Raw genomic sequence first — 19,739 nt, forward strand, 5'->3', positions numbered from 1 at the left:
CGGGTGCGCCGGGCCTTGCAGCCGCCGTGCGCCCGGTGGGCCTCCAGTCCCCCGGCCGGCGCCGCGCGCGGGCCGCAACCGCCCCTCGGGCAGGCCCTGGCGCCTCTGCTGGGGCTGCACCCTCCGCCGGGTCCCCGCGCCGCCTTCGCCCTTCATCCATCCCTCTCTCCTGCAGTGCTTGCGCTCCAGGCCCGAAAGAAAAGGACCAAGGCCAAGAAGGACAAAGCCCAGAGGAAGTGAGTCTTGTGCCCCCCAACATCCCCCGCTGTCCTTCGGTTCTCCTCGGGGAACCTCTGCCCGGGGTACATGCCTCGGGCGTGCGTGCACTGGGTTCGGGGCGCCTCACCCCCTCTTCCTCAACTCGCGGCCACATGGCCTCTTGGGGCTGCCCTTCGGGAACCATGTGGAAGGAATGGGAGCCTCAGTGGTGGAACGCCAGGCTTGGGGTCCTTGCAGCTCCCAGGCCTGCTGGGAAAAAAGTGAAAAAAGAAGGGCGGATGCAGGAAGACCCAGAGCCTTGCCCAGCACCTCTCCCCCAGTTCTGCCGAGGACGCAGCGGCTTCCCCAGTGTGTGCGTCCCCGGCCGGGGTAGGTCGGTCCCGACCGGTGTGTCTGTGAACTCCGCTCCTCCTCTGCATCCCAGCGACTTAACTTGCCTCCCACGTCTGTCTGCGCGGTAGGCCGTCAGGAAATTCTTGAATGAATTTTCCGTGTTTACTCTCGGCTTCTGCCAACCAACACACTCCGTTTGATAGAGAAGGGAGGCTTGGAAACCACCCCCCACGCCCGCCCTCCCCATCCCCCTCAGTCCACTTCCGGAGCCTGCCAACAGAAGCGCTTCGCTTTCCTTTTTGCTGTGTGCGAGGCAGACCACGCTGTGCACTGTCGGCTCCACTTGAGTTGTGCGGGGCCTGGGGCTGAATGGAGTGTGAACGCAGTAATGTTTGGGTAGATTTTTCAGCCGCCGGGTTGGTGGATCAAGTGCCACACTGCAGTTGAACGGCGGTGCTTTAGCGTTATTGTGGGCAACAAAAAAAGTTGATCAGAGACAGATAGAGACGCCCCCCGGTGGAGGGCTTCTGCAAATGAGGCTCAGCTTTAAGCACTGACTTGCATCAACGTTGAGTCGCAAAGACTCTTGGGGATCAGCTTTTAAAGTTCTCCGCCTAACTCTTCGTTTCAGGTGCGTTGGTTTCCGTAGTTTTCCATTTGTCTGATGTTTTGTGGTGCTTCTGTGCCGTCCGGTTCTGTCTGAGCTGATGTAACATGGAGCAGAGAGGTCACCCTGGGTCACCTTAGTGAATGACAGTGCCTGATAGGGGTGGGCGGTGACAGTACCTGATAGGGGTGGGCGGGGGTGTTGATTTTGGAGACTACCTAATGACTTCCCTCTTCTAATAGAACCAGAGTGGCAGGTGACTTCACCTCTTGTTCCATTTTCTATTACCTCTTATGAAAGTTTTGTTTTGTTAGCACTTGACCAAGGTTTGTGTGTCTGTTTACCTCTTGACTGTCTGTAGTTGGACTATACAAAACTAGTTTTTAATCCTACATTGGTTGGTTTAATGGAAACAGCAAGGAGCTAACCCAGTTCTAGTTTGGCAGTAAGAATTTAAATGTTTTTTTTTTCCTGTGCTTTATTTTGAAAATTCCTTAAGGGAAAGACATTTTGATACAAGGTAATGCTATTATTAATCACTTTAATTTATTTTGAGACAGGGTATCTATAGGTAGTCTAAGTTGGCCTTGAACTTGCAATGATCCTCCTGCCTCAGCCTCCTGAATGATGGGATTACAGACCTTGGCCACTACATCCAGCTGGCTAATCAGTTGTGTTTTTTAGAAGCTTTATCCCTAGGTCTTCCTGGTCACACATAACACTTGGAATTGTATCTTGGAATCAAACTGTCATTTGGTGAGTGAATGCTTGTGACTGCCATGGACTTCAACAGTGGTGCTCCTGACTTTGGATTATGCATGAAGGACATGTACTTTTTTTTTTTTTTTTTTTTTTTACATTTATTTATTGGGTATGGGTGCTATGGTTCAAGTAGCCGGATCAGAGGACAATTTTGAGGAGTCTCTTCTCTCCTACCATGTGGGTTCCAGGAGTTGAACCCAGGTCATCAGGCTTGGTGGCAAGAACCCTTACCTACTGAGCCATTTTGCTGGCCCACATATACTTTGTTTTTACAGCCAGGCGTATCTGCTTTGTACTGTCACTCCTCTGTTTGTTACTGTAGGTAACTTAGAGTTGTCTGTGTTCATTTTTTTCTTTTTTCTTTTTTTTTTTTTTTTTTTTTTTTTTTCATACAGTTTCTCCCTGTAGCCCCATCTAGTCTGGAACTTGCCATGTAGACCAAACTGACCTCAGTCTCCCAGAGATCTGCCTACTTCTGCCTCCGAGTGCTGGGATTAAAAGTGCATGCCACCACACCTGGTGTCTGTTTGTAATTTCCATACTTGCCCTTTTGTGTTAGCGTGGATTACAGATCTTACTTCATTTTGTTCACCTCTGGCTTCTGAAGGGGTAGTGAGTGAATTGCTCCCTTTGCTTCTGGTCACGCACGTTCTTGTTTCCAGCTCAGTTAATAGCTTTTAATTTTAGTAGTTTTCTTTATTTCATCCCCCTTCTCCCTCTTGTTTCTTCATCCTTCTTTCTAGTAGCTGAAATGCCTAATTCATTTGTTTGGAGTACTGTGTCAGAAGTTCAGGCTGTTCTGGACCAGGTAACTTGACTCTGCTCTGAGACTGCTGACTGCACTCCTGATAGCTTTGGTACTTTGCATAGGCGAGCTACTAGTTGCCAGGAAGAAGGTCTGAAAAAGAAGCATGTCAGTTTGGTCTTTGGAGTAAGGCAGCTCTAGGTTTGCTGTGAGTTAATCTGACCTTGGGCAAAGTTAGTTAAGCAGTTTTACATACTTTATGACAGGTAGCCCATAGTCAAAAGTGGTCAGGACTGAGCAGAACAAAAAGAAAGTTTCACATAAAGGTTAGACTCTTCTGCAAGTGTGCAGTGGTAAATAGTACCCTTCCTAACTCAGTCATGGTGTAGTCCTGATGCCCTGGTATGTATAAAACTAAAACCCACCTACTTGGAGTAATGTGTCAGGAGGTCCTGGAGCTGGGGGCCTCCAAGCACTGTTCTTTAGGATGCTTCCCTTCGATTCCTTGTGCTGAAAGATACAACTTTAGGGGATTTTACTTTGCCTTATTGAACAGTTCTTCTCCACTCTACCTTAATGTATTCACATTAACTAATTAGTGATGGATCCCCCTTTTACTTATAGGAAATGGAAATTTGTCAGATTGCCCCTCTAGAGCTACTGTAAAGCGAAAATTTGGACCCAGGTCTGACTTGCTCGATGGCCACAGCAAGAATTGGATGACAATTTTCTTTTTATTATTATGTGTATGAGCGTCTTGCCTGTGAGTATGTTAAGTACACCTGTGTCATACAGAGCCCACAGAGGCCAGAAGAGGGCATCAGATCCCCTGGACCTGGAGTTAGAAACAGTTGTTAGCTGCCATGTGGGTGCTGGGAACCAAACACAGGTCCTCTGCAAAGAGCAGCCAGTGCTCTTAACCATTGAGCATTTCTCCAGCCCAACAGTTCTTGTTGAGGTGTCTGGGTAGATTAGGTGGAGCCTGTGAGAAGTGGTTTCCCAGCGAACCCCTGTGCAGCCCTGGTGCAGTTTCTTCCTTTGAGCGTTTGGCCTTCAGAACATGTATCAGCAGCTTTTATCTGTTGCCGTGAGCTTTTTCGAGTCCAGTTTATAGCTGCTTTTGAAATGGTATGGATTTCCTTTCTGTGTCATTACTTAGGTGGTCAGTTTGGAAGAAGTTCTCAATTTATTTTGCAGTTAAATATGTTATAGGTGTTATACAAATTGGGTTTCAAGATTGAACTGGGAAAATACTGGTAAGGGAAGTAGAGACTGGTTTCATTTCTTAGTTTTGCATTGAAAATTTAGAAGGGAAAGCTGCTTAAAAATTTCTAATTACTGGGGCTAGTGAGATGGCTCAACAGTTAAGAGCACTGGCTGCTCTTGCAGAAGACCCAGGTTCAGTTCCCAGCACCCACATGATGGCTAACAACTGTCTTGCAACTCCAGTTCCAGGGCAATCCAATGCCGCCTTCTGACCTCTGCAAGCATTGCAGCCAGTGCTCTTACCCACTGACCCATCCGGCCCTTAAATGTGTCCTTTTAAAGTCCCATCTCAAGAACCCTTTTCAGAAATATTTTCCTCCTCAGCAAGTTTGTATATTAGCACATTTTGCTTTTATAAGTGCCTCTCTAGTGAGGCCCAGGCTTGCCCAAATGACTTGAAACCAGCAACTTGTTAAGTGTGTAATAAAACTGGGTGCTGAAAGTTCCCCTGCTAAAAGGGAAGCCTGGACAGGTGATCAGCTTAGAATCAAATTACGTTTTGTGGAGTAACTGGCAGGTTACCGCCCCACTCTCTAGTCACTTGCTTGTACTCCCCAAGTCTTCCTTACCACTGAGTTCTTTAAGTTTTTTTGTTTCCGTTTTCTTTTTTGAGATAGGGTCTTAATATGTAACCCTAACTGGCCTGGAACTCTCACAGATCTGCCTGCCTCTGCCTCTCAAGTTTTGGGATTAAAGGCGTACACCGCCATGCCTAGTTTACCAGTAAGTTCATGTTTATACTGAACAACTGATTGGTTTTCACACTTCTCTTACTGTATTCAAAGTCATTCCGAGTAAGGAATACTGAGATAATTAGCAGAGCCATTTAGAGCTCTTCCCGGTATTGTGCAGATAACGACCTAGAAGAATAAGCCTTGTGAGTTGGAGGTCAGCTTGGCCTGTAAATACAGTAACACCCCCCCCAACCCAGCCCCACACACTGAATAAACAAATCTTCATTGTGGAGAATCACACAGATAGAGAAAGGTGGAGAAGAGGGTAAATAAAGTTCTTTGTCCGTCCTGCAGCACAAGTAGTGAGAGGACTGGTGTGATGGAGCACTTGCCTAGCATACAAGAGGCCTTGTTCAATCCCCAGTACCACAGAAGATAAACAAAAGTGTGCCAGAGGTCAACATCTGATGTCTTCTGTTATCCATCTCCACCCTCTTTTTGAGTCAGGGTCTTTCACTGAACTTGTAGCACATTCACTGGCTACACTGGCTGGCCAGTGAGCACCTAGGATCCTCCTGTCTCAGTCCCTAGTTGCCCCCACCCTACCCCCCTGCAGGGATTACAGACCTGTGCTTGGGTTTTTCATGACCACTAGGGTTCCCAAATGAGGTCCTCATGTTTGTACAGCAAGTGCTTTACTCACTGAGCCACCTCCCTCCCGTGGTCTGGGATATTGATGATGTAGTTTTTATTGATTGCCTTCTCTTGGGCCAGTTGATTTCATGATGAGTCCTGCACCTTTTTTGGGGGGCACCGTTTGGCTTCCAGTCTGCAGTCTGTAATCTCTGCCTTGAAGCTCTTGAGGGGAAGGCTGGGCATCAATGGGCCACTGTCTGAAGCACCTGTTCCAGAGCAGCATGCTCAGTTGTAGAAGAGCATTGAAAAAAGATCAGCTGTAAAAGACCATAGAATTCAGGGGCTGGAGAGATGGCTCAGCAGTTAAGAACATTGAATGTTGTGGGGTCGCTCCCTCTCCTCGTGGGTCGTTGGCCACCGTTCCACGAGGACAAAGGGAGCAGAAGCGATGAGCAGGGTCAGGACGGCCAGTGAGCACTGATGGAAGAAAGCCCTTCTGGGAGGCAGGTTCAGTGATGCAAACAGCTCCAGACTCAGTGACTCAGCTCTAGATTCGGTGAAACAGCTCCGTTTGTTTAGTGGGATGTTAGGGAAAATATAGTGTGGAGGCAGTAGCCAATGCTTCAGCTGATAGGTGCTCACAGTATGCTTTATTTACATGTGGCAGTGGGCTCCTATCATCCAACTATCGGGCAACAATGCCTGATTATCATATAGAAAAAACCTGGGGGTAGTTTTTACTCCAGGTAACTATACCAAAGGTCATGTTTTAAATGAGGCCAAGCATCCATGCTTGGCGGCACTTTCCAGGTAAGTCAGGCAGGAAGCTCTTGCTGAGAAAGGAGCCAACCTTAACAGCAGGGTTCCCCAACAGAATGTCCTTGCAGAAGACCTGGATTCAAATTTTAGCACCCACATGGCAGCTAATAACTGTCTGTAACTCCAGTTCCAGGGGATCTGACGCCCTCTTCTGACCCCCACAGGCATTGCATGACACAGGTACACTTACCTACATGCAGGCAATACGTGCATACACATAAAATAAATATAATAAAATATTTTTATTTTTTTAAAAAAAAGACCATAGAATTCAGTTTTTAAAGAAATTTCATAAGAAATGGTTTTTTTTAAAGTTATGAGAAGCCTTAAAGCTCAGTATGCTTTGTTTTTTAGCAAGGTGTATAGCAAACATTTCCACTAGACAGGAAAGTCAGCTGGAACAGGCTGGTCAGTGGAGGTCCTATTTATTTCAGGATGGAGAGTAGTCTGTACAAGCTGCTGTTGGATAATGAATTGAAAGGTGTGGTAGAATGGTTGCCAAGAAATGTGAGAACATCTAGTATACACTTTGACTACCATGTAAGAATTACCCCAGTAGTGAACAAACATTAAGGCTGTGAAGTTGGGTGTTACTCCCATGAAGGGCTATGTGACTGGCCCTTTGAATTTAGAAGAGCTAGTATTTTTTTTTTTTCTTCATCAGCTTTGTTTATTAAAAATATAGACTGATAGCTCTGTGCTTGAATGACATTGTGGGTGTAGGCTGACTTCCATAAAACAGACTCTTCATAAATACACTACAGACTGAAGTAAAGATGTAAACAGAAATGACTCCTAGGCAGTACCATTTCAAACATAATCTCTTTATAGAGCTTTGAGATTATTTACAATTCCATCAACACTGACAGGCTGAGCATCGCAGGCATAAGGGCACACTATGACCACAAGACATCTTTTTGTACTTCCCAAATAGTTTTATATTTCAGCTACGAAGGTCAGTACCAGTACCAGTCCAACTTGTTCTTAAGTAGAATTTTTATGTCCATTCAGTCTTATACCTTTCTGGGCCAATTCTTTGCAGATAGGAGGAGAAACTGTAACCAGGGTCTTCACATCATGATTTGCATGTGGCTCCCAACCTTCATATGCTGTCCAGCTTCTTTAAGATATATGGAGTGACTCGCAGCAGGGCCACGTAGATGAGGAAATTCAGGATGGAGGAGATCACATCCTCGCGCATCTTCTGCTTCATCTCCTCGGGGTCCAGCTTCGGAGCGAGGCCCTCGATCCGAAACATCGCGGCTGTCTCACCAACTTGCACCAGCAGGACACGGTTCAGCCCGCCACAGCTGCCTCACTCAGAAGAGCTAGTCTTTTAATTAATTAATCAAATTCTAAATTCTTTGTCCTAAGAGTCTTAAGCATTTGAAATAGAACTACCATTCTCTTGTGAGTGGCCTTGTGAACTTTTGTTTCCTGGAATGTGAGGGTGGCCTTTTTCCTGACCCCATAAACCTATGGATAGCTTTGCCTCCACCTGTGCTGCTCCTCATCTTATGGACTTTTAAAAGATGCCCACCAAACAATTTGATCAAAATGCCAGTTCTTTCTATTCCATCAACACATTATCTTTTTGACTATGTGTATGAGTGTTTTGCTTGCATGTATATAAGTGTACCATGTGTAAGCTCTGTCTGTGGAGACCAGAAGAGGGCATCGGATCCCTTGGAACTGGAGTTACAGACAGTTGTTAGCTGCCATGTGGTGCTAGGAACTGAACCCAGGTCCTCTGCAATAGCAGCCAATGCTCTTAATCACTGAGCCATCTCTCCAGCCCTAAAACCTTATTCTTTCGATGCACAGGCCCACATTCCAGCCTGCCTTCATTGGTTTTGTGAAACTTGGACAGTGTCTTTCATATTCTTTGAACCTGGGTTCTTGTCTGTAGTTTGCCTGAGGAGGACCACAGTTCTGAGGACACGGGTGCATGTGAATACCTGGCCTGGCACTGAGCTGGAGTGCCCAGGTCCTTGTGCATTCTTCCACTCCTTAGATGGGTTTATCTTTGACCTTTCATTACTGACATTTCTCATTACTGTCCTTGTATCAGACTAATAGGTCTACTTCAGCTGTCAATGTTTCATATGTACATACACCACACACACACACACACACACACACACAATATCAGGTCTAAAGATCAGGGGTGGGTCACATTTAACTATTTATATATGACTTAAAAACTTTTATGTTTTTTTCTGATACTGCCAAACCCTAGCTCCAGTTCAGGATTTCTGAAAAACTTAAGACTCATTGAGGATGTTCAGATAAAATTAAATATGTAAAGGATTATGTCAGTTCGCCGGAGAATCAAGAAAAATGTATGTGGAAAGGTGGTGGGAGGAATTTAGCATTCACTGTGTGGTGCTAGATCTAAAATAGTATCTTGTTAGATCTTTGCATCAGATCCTCTGGAAGGGACATAGATGCCTAGAACAAGGTGGCCCTCCTTAAGGGGCCTGTGCTATCATAAAGGAGATAAAGTGTACAAATACAATTTTCCCCAGTCTGCCAGAGCAAAGTGCCACAAATTGCGTTGCTTAAACAACAGAAATTTCTCATCTCAGTTCTTTGGGGCAGAATCCAAAAATCAACGTGTGTGTAGGATTGACTCTTTGTGGGACAGGGAGAGAGCCTGGCCTCCTTTAGTTCTGGCAGGAAGTTGTCTTCTCCATCTCTGTACCTTGTCTTCCAGACAATCTATCTTCAACCAGAGTCTCCCTCACCCTGATGACCTCATTTTAATGCCATTACTTGGACTCTCTGTCATTCTCGGGTACTGAGGTTAGGACTCCAACATCGTGGCAAGGTCACAGTTCAAGTCCCATAACAGGCCCCAAAAGACATTAAATCAACAACTCCATATTCCCCAAAGCAGAAAGAATTGACTTGAGTTTAACATGTGGTATAGTTTCTAAGCTTTTAGTTTTTGGGTATTATCTTCAAATCAGCTCCTCTGTCTTGAGTTTCAGTTTTATTTATGGAGCCTCCATTTTGAATGATTCCAGATTAAACTCTGGCACCTCTTTACTTAAATGTCACAATCCTATTAAAATAGTGTGAGCACACTCTTCCTTACCCACTTGTTTTCTTCTATTGCCATCTCTAGCCTGCCATTGTATAAGACCACCATTTCCTGGGGAGACATTGAGTAGGGCCTGATGAGACACTGCTCTTTCCCAGGAGCCTCAATGAGCCTGACCCTGCACCGTGGTTTCAGGTAATTGGGGTTGCTTAGTTTTCTCTCATGCTGGAATGTGAGCACATTCACAGTGCCTTTCCAGTGTCTAGGAAATGCCTGGGAGGCCTGTACACTAGCAAAACTAAGTTGAAATGATTGCTTATTCCTTTTTCTGTTACCTATGTGCATTGCTAAAAGTTGGGTTCAAGCACTGCTTGAGTGTGGGTTTATCATGTCCCCTTAAATTCCCCTGGAGGTAGGTATTATTTCTACCCCCATTTTACATGTGAAGCAAGTTTTGAAATGGTCTCATGTTTCCCACATTGGCCTTGAATTCTGTATAGCTGAGGCTGACCTTGAATTTCTCATCTTCCTGCCACTTCTGAATGCTGGGATTGCAGGTGTACGCCATCATGCCTGGTTTTATGCAGTGCTGAGGATGGAACCCAAGACTGCATTCTAGGCAAGCACTCTACCTACTTCAGCTACATCCTCAGCCCAACAGAGAACTTCTCAAGCCAGGAGTTCACCCAGGAGCACCTAGACAGTCTATGAATCCAGAGACCTTGTGAAGTGCTTATATTAACTCCCTCTGTAGTGCCTCCTGCATCTTTGCTTTTTTCAAAAGTCCTGCTGTTTCACCCAGCTTCTTGCCAAGGACTCTTTTTAAAGTGCTTCTATTGTAGAGCCATTCTGACGATGCCACTTTTTACAGAAGATGCTTCCGTGCTTGGCATTTAAGACTTCTACACATCTGGTTCCATTAGGGGCTTGCTGGAGGCAAAGGTATGGTGCATTTCAGTCGAAGAATGGTGGGTTAACACTGCTTTGTAGGTACTCCTGGTCTAGGCATCTAGGACGTGACAGCCATCAAAGTGAAGTCTTCCCTCTGGAAACTTACATTCTGGGAGTGAGGAGGAGCACAGTAAGATGCTAAGTGTAAGAGGCATGCCAGGGGACATGTGATATATATGGCAAAGGCAGCTGCTTCATACATGCAGGTTAGCTGGCACTCGAAACAGACCTAAAGAGGTCTGTGTTACACAGATGGGTTTGTCTGGCAATGAAGTTAGATTGGATCAGACGTTATGGGCCTTGTGATTGATGACCATCCATTTTGAGTATAGTAACTTCCCAGTGTTTGTGCTTTATTGAGGATAAATCAATCTTTTTAAAGTACAATTTGGGTCAGAGTACATACTTCCTATGCTGCAGGGGTTAGGTCACAAATAGTGCCATCTGGTGGCTATCACCTTAAATGTAGATGTGTGCTGAGCCTTCCAGAAAACCAGCAAGTTCTGCACATTTTGTGTTGCCAGCTCAGTCTTTTTTTTTAGAAAAAAAATTATTTTCATGTATATGAGTGATTTGCCTGCATGCGTGTAAGTGCACCTGTGTCATGTAAAGCCAGAAGAGGGTGTTGGATCCCCAGAACTGGAGTTATGGACAACCATGTGGGTGCTGGGACTCCTAACCGCTGAACCATCTCTCCAGCTCAGCCTTATGAGTTATCTTTGATTAAGCTTCAAACAGAATATCAAATCTCATCTACATAATCACAGTACAATTATAAAAATAGCAAGAAAATATCAGTGCAGTGTTATTTAATCTAAATATTACATTGCCAGTTGTCTAGGTGCTCTTTACAGAAAAGGAAAATGTTGTTGGGACCAGTGTGATGGCTTAGTGTATAAAGGCACTTATACCAGGCTTGATAACCATAGTTCAATCCCCAGAGTACACATGGTAGAGAGAAACAGCTCCTGAAAGTTGTGCTCTGACATCCACTCACATGCCATGGCACACATGTACATGTTCAAAATTACTTGTATTTAGCATTCTGATATGTGAAAAATGGTGTCTCTGTATTTTACATTTCTCTGATTATGATGCCTATAGTTTCCCATGTCCACCCACTGCTGGCATTTTCCGTATCGTCTCTCTGTGCATGTACATTGAAAACACTTCCTGGATCAAGGCCTGTGCTGTCTGCCTTCTGGTCCCAGGCAGTGACTGATCTGCTTTCTGACACTGCAGATCACAGACTGGCATATAACATTGTTTTGTGTTGGACTTCTTTCAGTGAGAAATGATCCTAAGCAGTTCTGTGCTTGGTGTATCCTGGTAGAGTTTAGTCACCCTGATTCACCTTTCTGTCATCCTTTGGGTTGTTTCCTGCTTTGGGCCTTAATAGTAAAATTGGCTACCTGATAATTTTGTTGCAGAACCCCTTGAAAGGAGCAGAGGTCATGACACCAGCCGTCAGCTTGTGTCTGAGAATGACATCCTTTAGTGACCACAGTGCTATCACTATACTGTAAGAATTAATACTAAGTATCCTTTTACGCCAAGAGGGAACGAACCCAAAGGGTTTGTGCATGCTAAGCAGGCACTCAAGTCTTTTAGATTATCTTTATTTTCAGCCTTTGAAGCATGATTCAGGCATTAAATTTGGTCCTATGTGTTTCGTTTTGAACTCTTGTTAGCTGTCCAGGCTCACCCCATGCTTTCCCTGCCCGGGAGGGTAATCTCCCAGATTTCTGAAGGACTGTCGGACTGCCTTAGATTTAGTGAAGGATTGACGATTAGAAACCAAGGTTCTCACTGCTACCAGGGTTGCATTATCTCTCAGTCTTTCAACAGGCCTGGAGGACAGACCTGTTACAGACAGACACTACCAGTCTTTAAATATGTATCTGTCTAGGTCATGGATTTCCAATTCAAATGCACCATGGGTTTTCTTTAGCTTTGCACCATTCCACATTTGCATATCCCTCTTCTGTGCTCAGTGACATCTTCGGTTTATTCCTTTTTCTGTCTTACGATACACACAAAATAGTTTGAAGATTACACGTTAATATTGGCACCAAATCTACTGAGTTCTTTAGTTCTTTAAAAGTTCTCAGATTGCCAGGCGTGGTGACATGTGCCTTTAATCCCAGCACTCAGGAGGCAGAGACAGGCGGATCTTTTTGAGTTCTAGGACAGCCTGGTCTACATAGTGAGTTCCAGGACAGCTGGGGCTACAGGGAAACCCTGTCTCAAAAAGACGAAAAAGTTCTCAGATTATATTGAACTCAAGGGGTGCAGTTGGAGAACCATAGCCAAAATTACTTGAGCTAATTTGTTCCTGGGTTTGTGTGTGTGTGTGTGTGTGTCTTTTTGACTCACAGACATCCCCCTGCCTCTGCCTCCCGAATGCTGGGATTAAAAGCATGCCCACCACTCCTGGCTCTTGTTCCTGATTTTATTTTACTAATAGGCTTATTTTTTTATCTGTGTTTTTCTTTTTCATTTTTCAGTTTATTTTTGAATGTGAAAAGAACTTTATTCCCCTTTTCTAGTGTGTGTCACATCAGCTCTCTGTTCATTATCTTTACTTCCTGTTTCTTCTTTAGAAGGAATCCAAAAGGATAGTCTATGGTATTTCCATTAAAAGTCCTAAACTACCTACAAAAGGAAGTGAGTATTGCTTGGAGCGTAAACATCCTGATTATGCAGAGATTCCCAGTATGGTGTCTTTTATAATACATTCTCTTAATATCTCTTAATGCTTTGTATGTAGACATCTAGTATAATCATTCCTGATTTCCTTACATTTGTTCTCAAAACCCAGACTGCTCACCACTGAGAAGCAGTTCCATGGCTATATTGTTTGAAATTCATGAAAAGAGGTGATATCTTGCTAACAGCAAGGACAGTGGTCACCATTCCACTGCTGGCGTAGTTAAAACTCCAAGCTCTCTTGGTTTAGGGAAGAATTGAGCCAATATAGTCTTTTATTGTGAACTCTGTGTGTGTGTGTGTGTGTGTGTGTGTGTTTGAGACAGGGTCTCCCTGGAGCCTCACCTGGCCTAGAACTTGCTATGTAGACCAGGCTGGCCTTGAACTCAAAAGGTCCGGGTGCTGGGATTAAAGGTGTGCACCACCACGCCTGGCTTGTAAACTTGTTTAAGTAACCAAAAAAGTATAGAAAAGAATGAAGCTTCTTAGAGAATATATGCTACCTAACAACGGTTGAAGAAAGGAAAAACTAGACGTTCTTTCTTAAGGATTTTTTTATTTATTTTTACTTTGTGTGTGAGTGTATTGCCTGTGTGTAAGTGCGCCTGTGTCATGAAATGCCTGTGGAGGTCAGAAGAGGGCATCGGATTCCCTGAAACTGGAGTTACAGATGGTTGTTAGCGACCTTGTGGATGTTGGGAACTGAACCCAGGTCTTCTGCAAGAGTAGCCAGTGCTTCTGAGCCATCTCTCCAGCCCCAAAGCTTGAGGTTGTTTGATTGTTTTGTTTTGTTTTTTGTTTTGTTTTGTTTTGTTTTGGAGACAGGGTCTCCCTGTCATCTCAGGCTGGGCTGGCCTTGAACGCACAGAGATCCGCTTGGCTCTGCCTCCTGAGTGCTGGGACTAAAGGTGTGTGCCACCACACCCAGCTCCAAAGCTTTTTTTTTGTTGTTGTTGTTGTTGTTTTTGGTCTTTTTGAAACAGGGTCTCCCTGTAGCCCCAGCTGTTCTGAAACTCACTATGTAGACCAGGCTGGCCTGAACTCACAGAGATCGGCCTGCCTCTGCCTCCCAAGTGCTGGGACTACAGGCGTGCTCCACCACGCCTGGCCAAAGCTTGTTTTTTTAATTGGGATAAATTTCCCTTCCCTTTTTGGTCTTAGACAACCCAGGGCGTCATGTGTGCTAGGCCCTCCTCCACTTGTTAGGAATATGGCATCTTCACCACTACTTAGAAAATCAGGAGGATCATGAGTTCAAGACTGGTCAACAACAGTGTGTTGAATATTGAGTTGCTGCCGAGTTTTTGGAAGCCTGTGTGTACATATTCTTTCATAGAAAAAAAATTAGCCTGTGAGAAAAAATTTGCTTGTGATGCCCTCGGGGCCTGACAGTGGATGAGAGAAATGAGTAATGAGCTCTGAGTGACTTAAACAACACAGAAGCTTGCTTCTTGTAGATGTAGAGTCAGGATGAGCCTTAGCTTGGTAGTGTCTCTGCTTACAGGGTGTCAGGAAGGAACCCGGGCTCTTCCTGGCGTGCATCTGCTGCCATGCTAGGTTGTATTTGTTCTCGGGACTGGTAGCACCTGTGCTGGAGGTGAAGGAGAAGGTAGCACCGAGAAAGGCAAGTTAAGGGGCTTCTCTTCATAAAATCTGTTTTTCTTCAGAAGTTAGAAGCCATTGCTGCATCATCTCTTAGAGCCCTGGTTTCCAACAAGATGCTTGGCAGCCATGCCGTCATTGTTATTTTAACCTGGTTCTTCCCAGAATCCTTTGGGATCTTAAATTTCCCTTGTAATGTGTATATTAAGTAAAGGGAATCCTGTGTGGTATCAAGAGGCTCTGATTTATGGTAGAGATTCCATTCAGTCTCTAGACATTGTTCAGACTTCTTTAATAATGCCCTCTCCTGACCTCCTGAGTTTTCTTTCTGCAGCTCCTGTCTTATCTCAGTAGGTGATTTGCTAACCTTATTTTCTAGAACTTTTTTTCTTACTTTATTGCTTACCTTTGTGGCATTATATTCTGTTTGGAGCTTAATACCCAAGACCTCTTTTCATACAAACTAGTTATGAAGTTTGGGTTTTCCAGTGAGTCTTTGTCTCTTAGTGTTGGCTTTCTTTTACTTTGGTCTCTGACTTGGAGTTGAAGACTCAGGTGCCTGGTACTAAGCTAGGCGGGGGGGGTGTTGGCTTCATTGTATGAGCCTTGAGTTGTTCTCCTGTTAGCCATTCCTCCCACCTGCAGCCCTCACTCACACCTATCGCAGTGTGGGTTGTTGGCTCCCCATTTGAGTCCACTCTGCCCTTGTTTGCTGAAAGTCTTGTTCTCCATTTCTGTTTTTATGGATTTATAACTTTACTCTTTTAGTTTCATTGGCTTTGGAAATGATTTCTTTAAAGTTTTTTATTTATTATTTTAATTTTATGTGAATGAGCGCATGCCTACATGTAGGTAGGTGCACCTGTGTCATGCAATGTCCATGGAGGTCAGAAGGGTGTCAGATCCCCTAGAACTGGAGTTAGGATGGTTGTTAGCCAACATGTGGGTGCTGGGAATTGAACCTGGGTCCTCTGCAAGAGCAGTCATTGCTCCTAACCGCTGAACCATCTCTCCAGCCACTCCCCCACTCCCAAAACTTCTTTTGTGAATCACATAAAACCCCTTGGGGTGCTGCTAGCAGCATGGCAGACCTACCTTCATTGGGAAGGACGAGGCAGGAGGATGCCTGCAGCTTTTTCGTCAGTCTCTGTTGTTTGTGTTGTTTAGAGCACAGCAAATGGGAAAGTGAGAAGGAACTGAGAGAGGGGCTGCAAGAGAAGAATACGCTTTCTTTTTTGTTTTTCAAAGATAATGCCACTATGTAGCTCAGGCTAGCCTCAAATATATCATCTTGCCTCAGCCTCAAATCTTTTTTATAATATTTTATTATTTTTATTTTATGTGTATGAGTGTTATATGCCTGCATGTAGGTAAGTGCGCCCATGTTGTGCAGTGCCCATGGAGGACAGAAGAGCTGTTGGATCCCCTGGAACTGGAGTTACGGACAGTTGTTAGCTGCCATGTGGGTGCTGGGATCAAAACCCGGGTCTTCTGCAAGAACAACCAGTATTCTTAACCGCTGAGCCGTCGCTCCAGCCCCAGCCTCTCAGATCTTAACAAACCACATAGATGTTGAATTCTGTTCTGAAAATATTCACAGCTAATGTGTTTTAAATATTTCAAGGGGTACTCCCCCCCCACAAAAAAAGAGTATCATAAGCATTAATGTTCAGCTTAAGAAATAAGTTACCTGAGGCTAGATAGATAGATCAGCTGTTAAGAGCACTGGCTGTTTTTGTTTCCAGCACCCACATGGCAGCTCACAACCATCTGTACCTCTAGTTCTTGGGGGCCTGAAGCCATATTCTGGCCTGTAAGCACCAGGCATATACAAGATACACTTACATACATGCAGGCAAAATGGTCATACACATAAAACAAAAATGAATATATCTTAGAAAAAAATTGAGTGGCTGGAGAGATGGCTCAGTGGTTAAGAGCACTTGCTGCTTTTCCAGAGGCCCCAGATTTAGTTTCTAGCCCCTATGTTGGGCAGTTCATAAATACCGGTAACTCCAGCTCCATGAAATCTGTTACTGTCTACTAGCCTCCAAGGGCACTTTACTGGCACGCACATGACTGGTGCACACAAACACATAAAAGCAAAATAAACCTTTTTTTAAAAAATATTTTTATTGTCAGGCGTGGTGGCGCACGCCTTTAATCACAGCACTTGGGAGGCAGAGGCAGGCAGATCTTTGTGAGTTCAAGGCCAGCCTGGTCTACATAGTGAGTTCCAGGACAACTGGGGCTACAGGGAGACCCTGTCTCAAAGAGACAAAAAAAATTTTTTTTTTAATTTACTTACTTGTGTGTGTGTGTGTGTGTATTGCCTGCATGTAGGTAAGTGCACCCATGTCTTGCAATGCCTGTGGAGGACAGAAGAGGCTGTCAGATCCCCTGGAACTGGAGTTACAGACAGTTGTTAGCTGCCGTGTGGGTGCTGGGATTTGAACCTGGGTCTTCTGCAAGAACCGCCAGTGTTCTTAACCACTGAGCCATCTCTCTAGCCCCCAAACCAAAATAAACCTTTTTTTGTAATAATAAATTACCCACTTGTATGAAAATATCTTTATAGCTGGGTGTGGTGGCCCATGCCTTTAATCCCAGGCAGAGGCAGAGGTAGAGGCAGGTGGATCTCTTGTACATTCAAGGGTAGTCTGGGGCTAGTGAGTTCTAGGCCACCTGGGGCTACAGAGATACCCTGTCAAAAAGACCCCCCCACACACCAAAAAAAAAAGATGCCCTTATGTGACATAGTGCCATGTACAGTAAATATGTTAAAGGTAGGTAAACGTATAAAGCACACAATATTACATTAAATATAAGCTGTTTTAACTAGCAAAAAGAATAATTTCAGGGCTGGCAGAATGGCTCAGGTGCAAGCCTGGCAATGTTAATTTAATCCTCAGAACCCATTGTGGAAGGAGAGAACCAGCCCCAAGTTGTCCTTTGACTTCTCCACTTGGCACATGCTTGTGTGCACACGCACACACACAAATAATAACAAAATAATTTTTAGATGCCCCCATGAAGCTGATGCCCTTATGTAACCGTCCTGATTGTCCCTGTCATAGTTTTCCTATAGACTCAACAGAACCTTTTCTTTATGGTTGCACTATATGTTGGCTGTCCCTAAAGGACAGGTGACATTGGAGCTGCATGCTGGGTGAGCTCTGTGACTTGCTGTTTTCCCCGGTCTTGTTCACGCTGATGTCGTCCATTTTTGCTCTTGGGAATAATATTTAATTTTATAAGAATTCCATACGATACTTGTTTTCTTATCGATGGCCATGTAGTTCTTTAGCTTTTGGTTATTAGGAATAATGCTGCCGGACATGATCCACACACTGTGGGCACTCACGGTAGCGCTTTCTAATAACGTAGAACAAGACAGGCCAACAGTATCAGTCAGTGAATTTACAGATACGTCATGTACTGTTATCCATTGGAACGTTAATCAGCTATCGAAATTAATAAACCACTTTCACTTGCTACAGCACTGACAAGCTTTGAAAACATGCAAAGTAAAAGAAGCCAGGCACAGAAATAGCAGATTGTGTGATTCCATCTGTGAGGGCCAGAGCAGGCAAGTTCACTGAGACATAATAGATGGTACTTGCCCAAGTCTGTCAGGTGCAGGCAATACTGTGTGACTGCTAATGATACAGGGTTCTGTTTTGGGTGTAAGGATGATAGGAATGTTCATTCGGGTGGTGATGAGATTGCACACCGGAATGTTAGAAAATACTGAATCACATACTTTAGGTGAGTGAATTTATTATAGGTAAATTATATACTAATAAGCGAGTTGAACATAATTTCTAGACAGTTTTCAAACTTAGTCCATTTTTAATATGGGAGACAAGGGGATCTCACACAGCTAATAGAGATAAATTCATTCTTGAAGCAAATGCAAACTCATATTTGATTATTATGAATTTAAATGTGAATACAAGGCTCTCGCAAGTTTTTGTTAGCTCTTTGGCTCTGTTTATCTGGATGATTGGGGCACCCTGCTGGGATTGAGGGTGTGTTGAGTGGAGTATGAAGCTAAAGGACCCATAAAAACTTGACCTCATTTGGGTTATATCATCTCTTGACATTTGGAGTTTGTGTGGAGGTTAGCTAAGAAGTACAAGGAGAAGAAACTGGCGAGCTTTGTCCTCTTTCCCTTTCCCCCTGACGTCTGCCACAGCCTCATTTTGTCCCATTTGTACTACTTGACCTTTGATTGGTTACAACTGTTTGACTTTTTAAGGTTTTTTAAAAAAATTATGTGTAAGTATGTGTGTATGTGTGTGCAGGTGTCCATGGGGACCAGAAGAGGGCATTAGATCCCTAGATCTGGAGTTATAAGTATGTACTGCCTGACATAGGTGCTGAGAACGAAACTTGGGTCCTCTGCAAAAGCAACAAGTGCTCTTAACCATTGAGCCATCTCTCCAGCCCCTTGTTTGACTTATTTGAAACCATAATACTATTTTTTGTTTGTTTGTTTGCTTTTGAGACAGGGTCTCAACTGGGTAGCCTTGGCTGGCCTGGAACATAACCATGTAGACCTGGCTGGCCTTGAACGTTTCTTAAGGTTCTCTTTGCTTCTGAATTTATGTAGTAAATAAGCATGTTTATATCACTTCTTAGACCCGAAACTCAGCACCGAGGCTCTGCACCCCACTCCGAGAGCGATATCCCAGAGCAGGAAGAGGAGATTCTGGGGTCTGACGATGACGAGCAAGAAGATCCCAATGACTACTGTAAAGGTGCGTCTGCCAGAGGATGCTGAGTTGTGATCCATCTGTGCAGTCCTCATCTGGTACCTGAGCACAGTTTTTTTCCTAGATAGCAAATGGTATTTGTTTTTAGTTGTTTGACTTACAAAGCATGAATTCATATTACATTTTTTTTAATTTTTAAAAAATGATTTATTTTTATTTTATGTGTATGAATGTTTTGCCTGCATGTTTGTAAGTGCCCCTGTGCATGCTATGCCAGTGGAGGTCAGAAGAGGCCATTGGGTCCCCTGGAAGTAGAGTTACAGAGGTGGTTAGCCGCCATGTCGATGCTGGGAACAGAACTAAGGTCCTCTGCAAGAGCAGCTAGTGCTCTTAACCACTGAGCCATCCTTCTAGCACCCTATACTTTTTGTTGTTGGCAGTGCTGGGGATTAAACCCAAGACCTAGAACTTATTAGATAAGTGCTCCAGCACTGAGCTGCACCTCCAGCCCCATTTTTTATCCTTTTTCATCTTTAAAAATGGTAGTATGATGCTGGGCATGGTGGCGCACGCCTTTAATCCCAGCACTCGGGAGGCGGAGGCAGGCGGATCTCTGTGAGTTCAGGGCCAGCCTGGTCTACATAGTGAGTTC

At 44.4% G+C, this 19,739-nt stretch overlaps 2 protein-coding genes across 2 annotated transcripts in view; one reads left to right on the top strand and one right to left on the bottom strand.

The window, feature by feature from the left end:
* Positions 1-19,739, top strand: part of Srpk1 (SRSF protein kinase 1) — a gene marked incomplete in the record, with an annotated part of 55,974 nt that overhangs the window by 392 nt on the left and 35,843 nt on the right. Inside the window, 2 exon segments of the mRNA XM_008840091.3 lie at positions 176-236; positions 19,014-19,132. Of these exon segments, the coding sequence (XP_008838313.1) occupies positions 176-236; positions 19,014-19,132 (180 nt within the window).
* LOC103739661 (mitochondrial import receptor subunit TOM5 homolog) lies at positions 6,924-7,412 on the bottom strand. Its single transcript, XM_008840090.3, has one exon. It carries the CDS (start codon positions 7,317-7,319, stop codon positions 7,164-7,166), a length of 156 nt encoding a protein of 51 aa, XP_008838312.1. The 5' UTR covers positions 7,320-7,412; the 3' UTR covers positions 6,924-7,163.

This window comes from Nannospalax galili, unplaced genomic scaffold, assembly GCF_000622305.1.
Source record: "Nannospalax galili isolate Female #2095 unplaced genomic scaffold, S.galili_v1.0 scaffold538, whole genome shotgun sequence".
NCBI lineage: Eukaryota > Metazoa > Chordata > Mammalia > Rodentia > Spalacidae > Nannospalax > Nannospalax galili.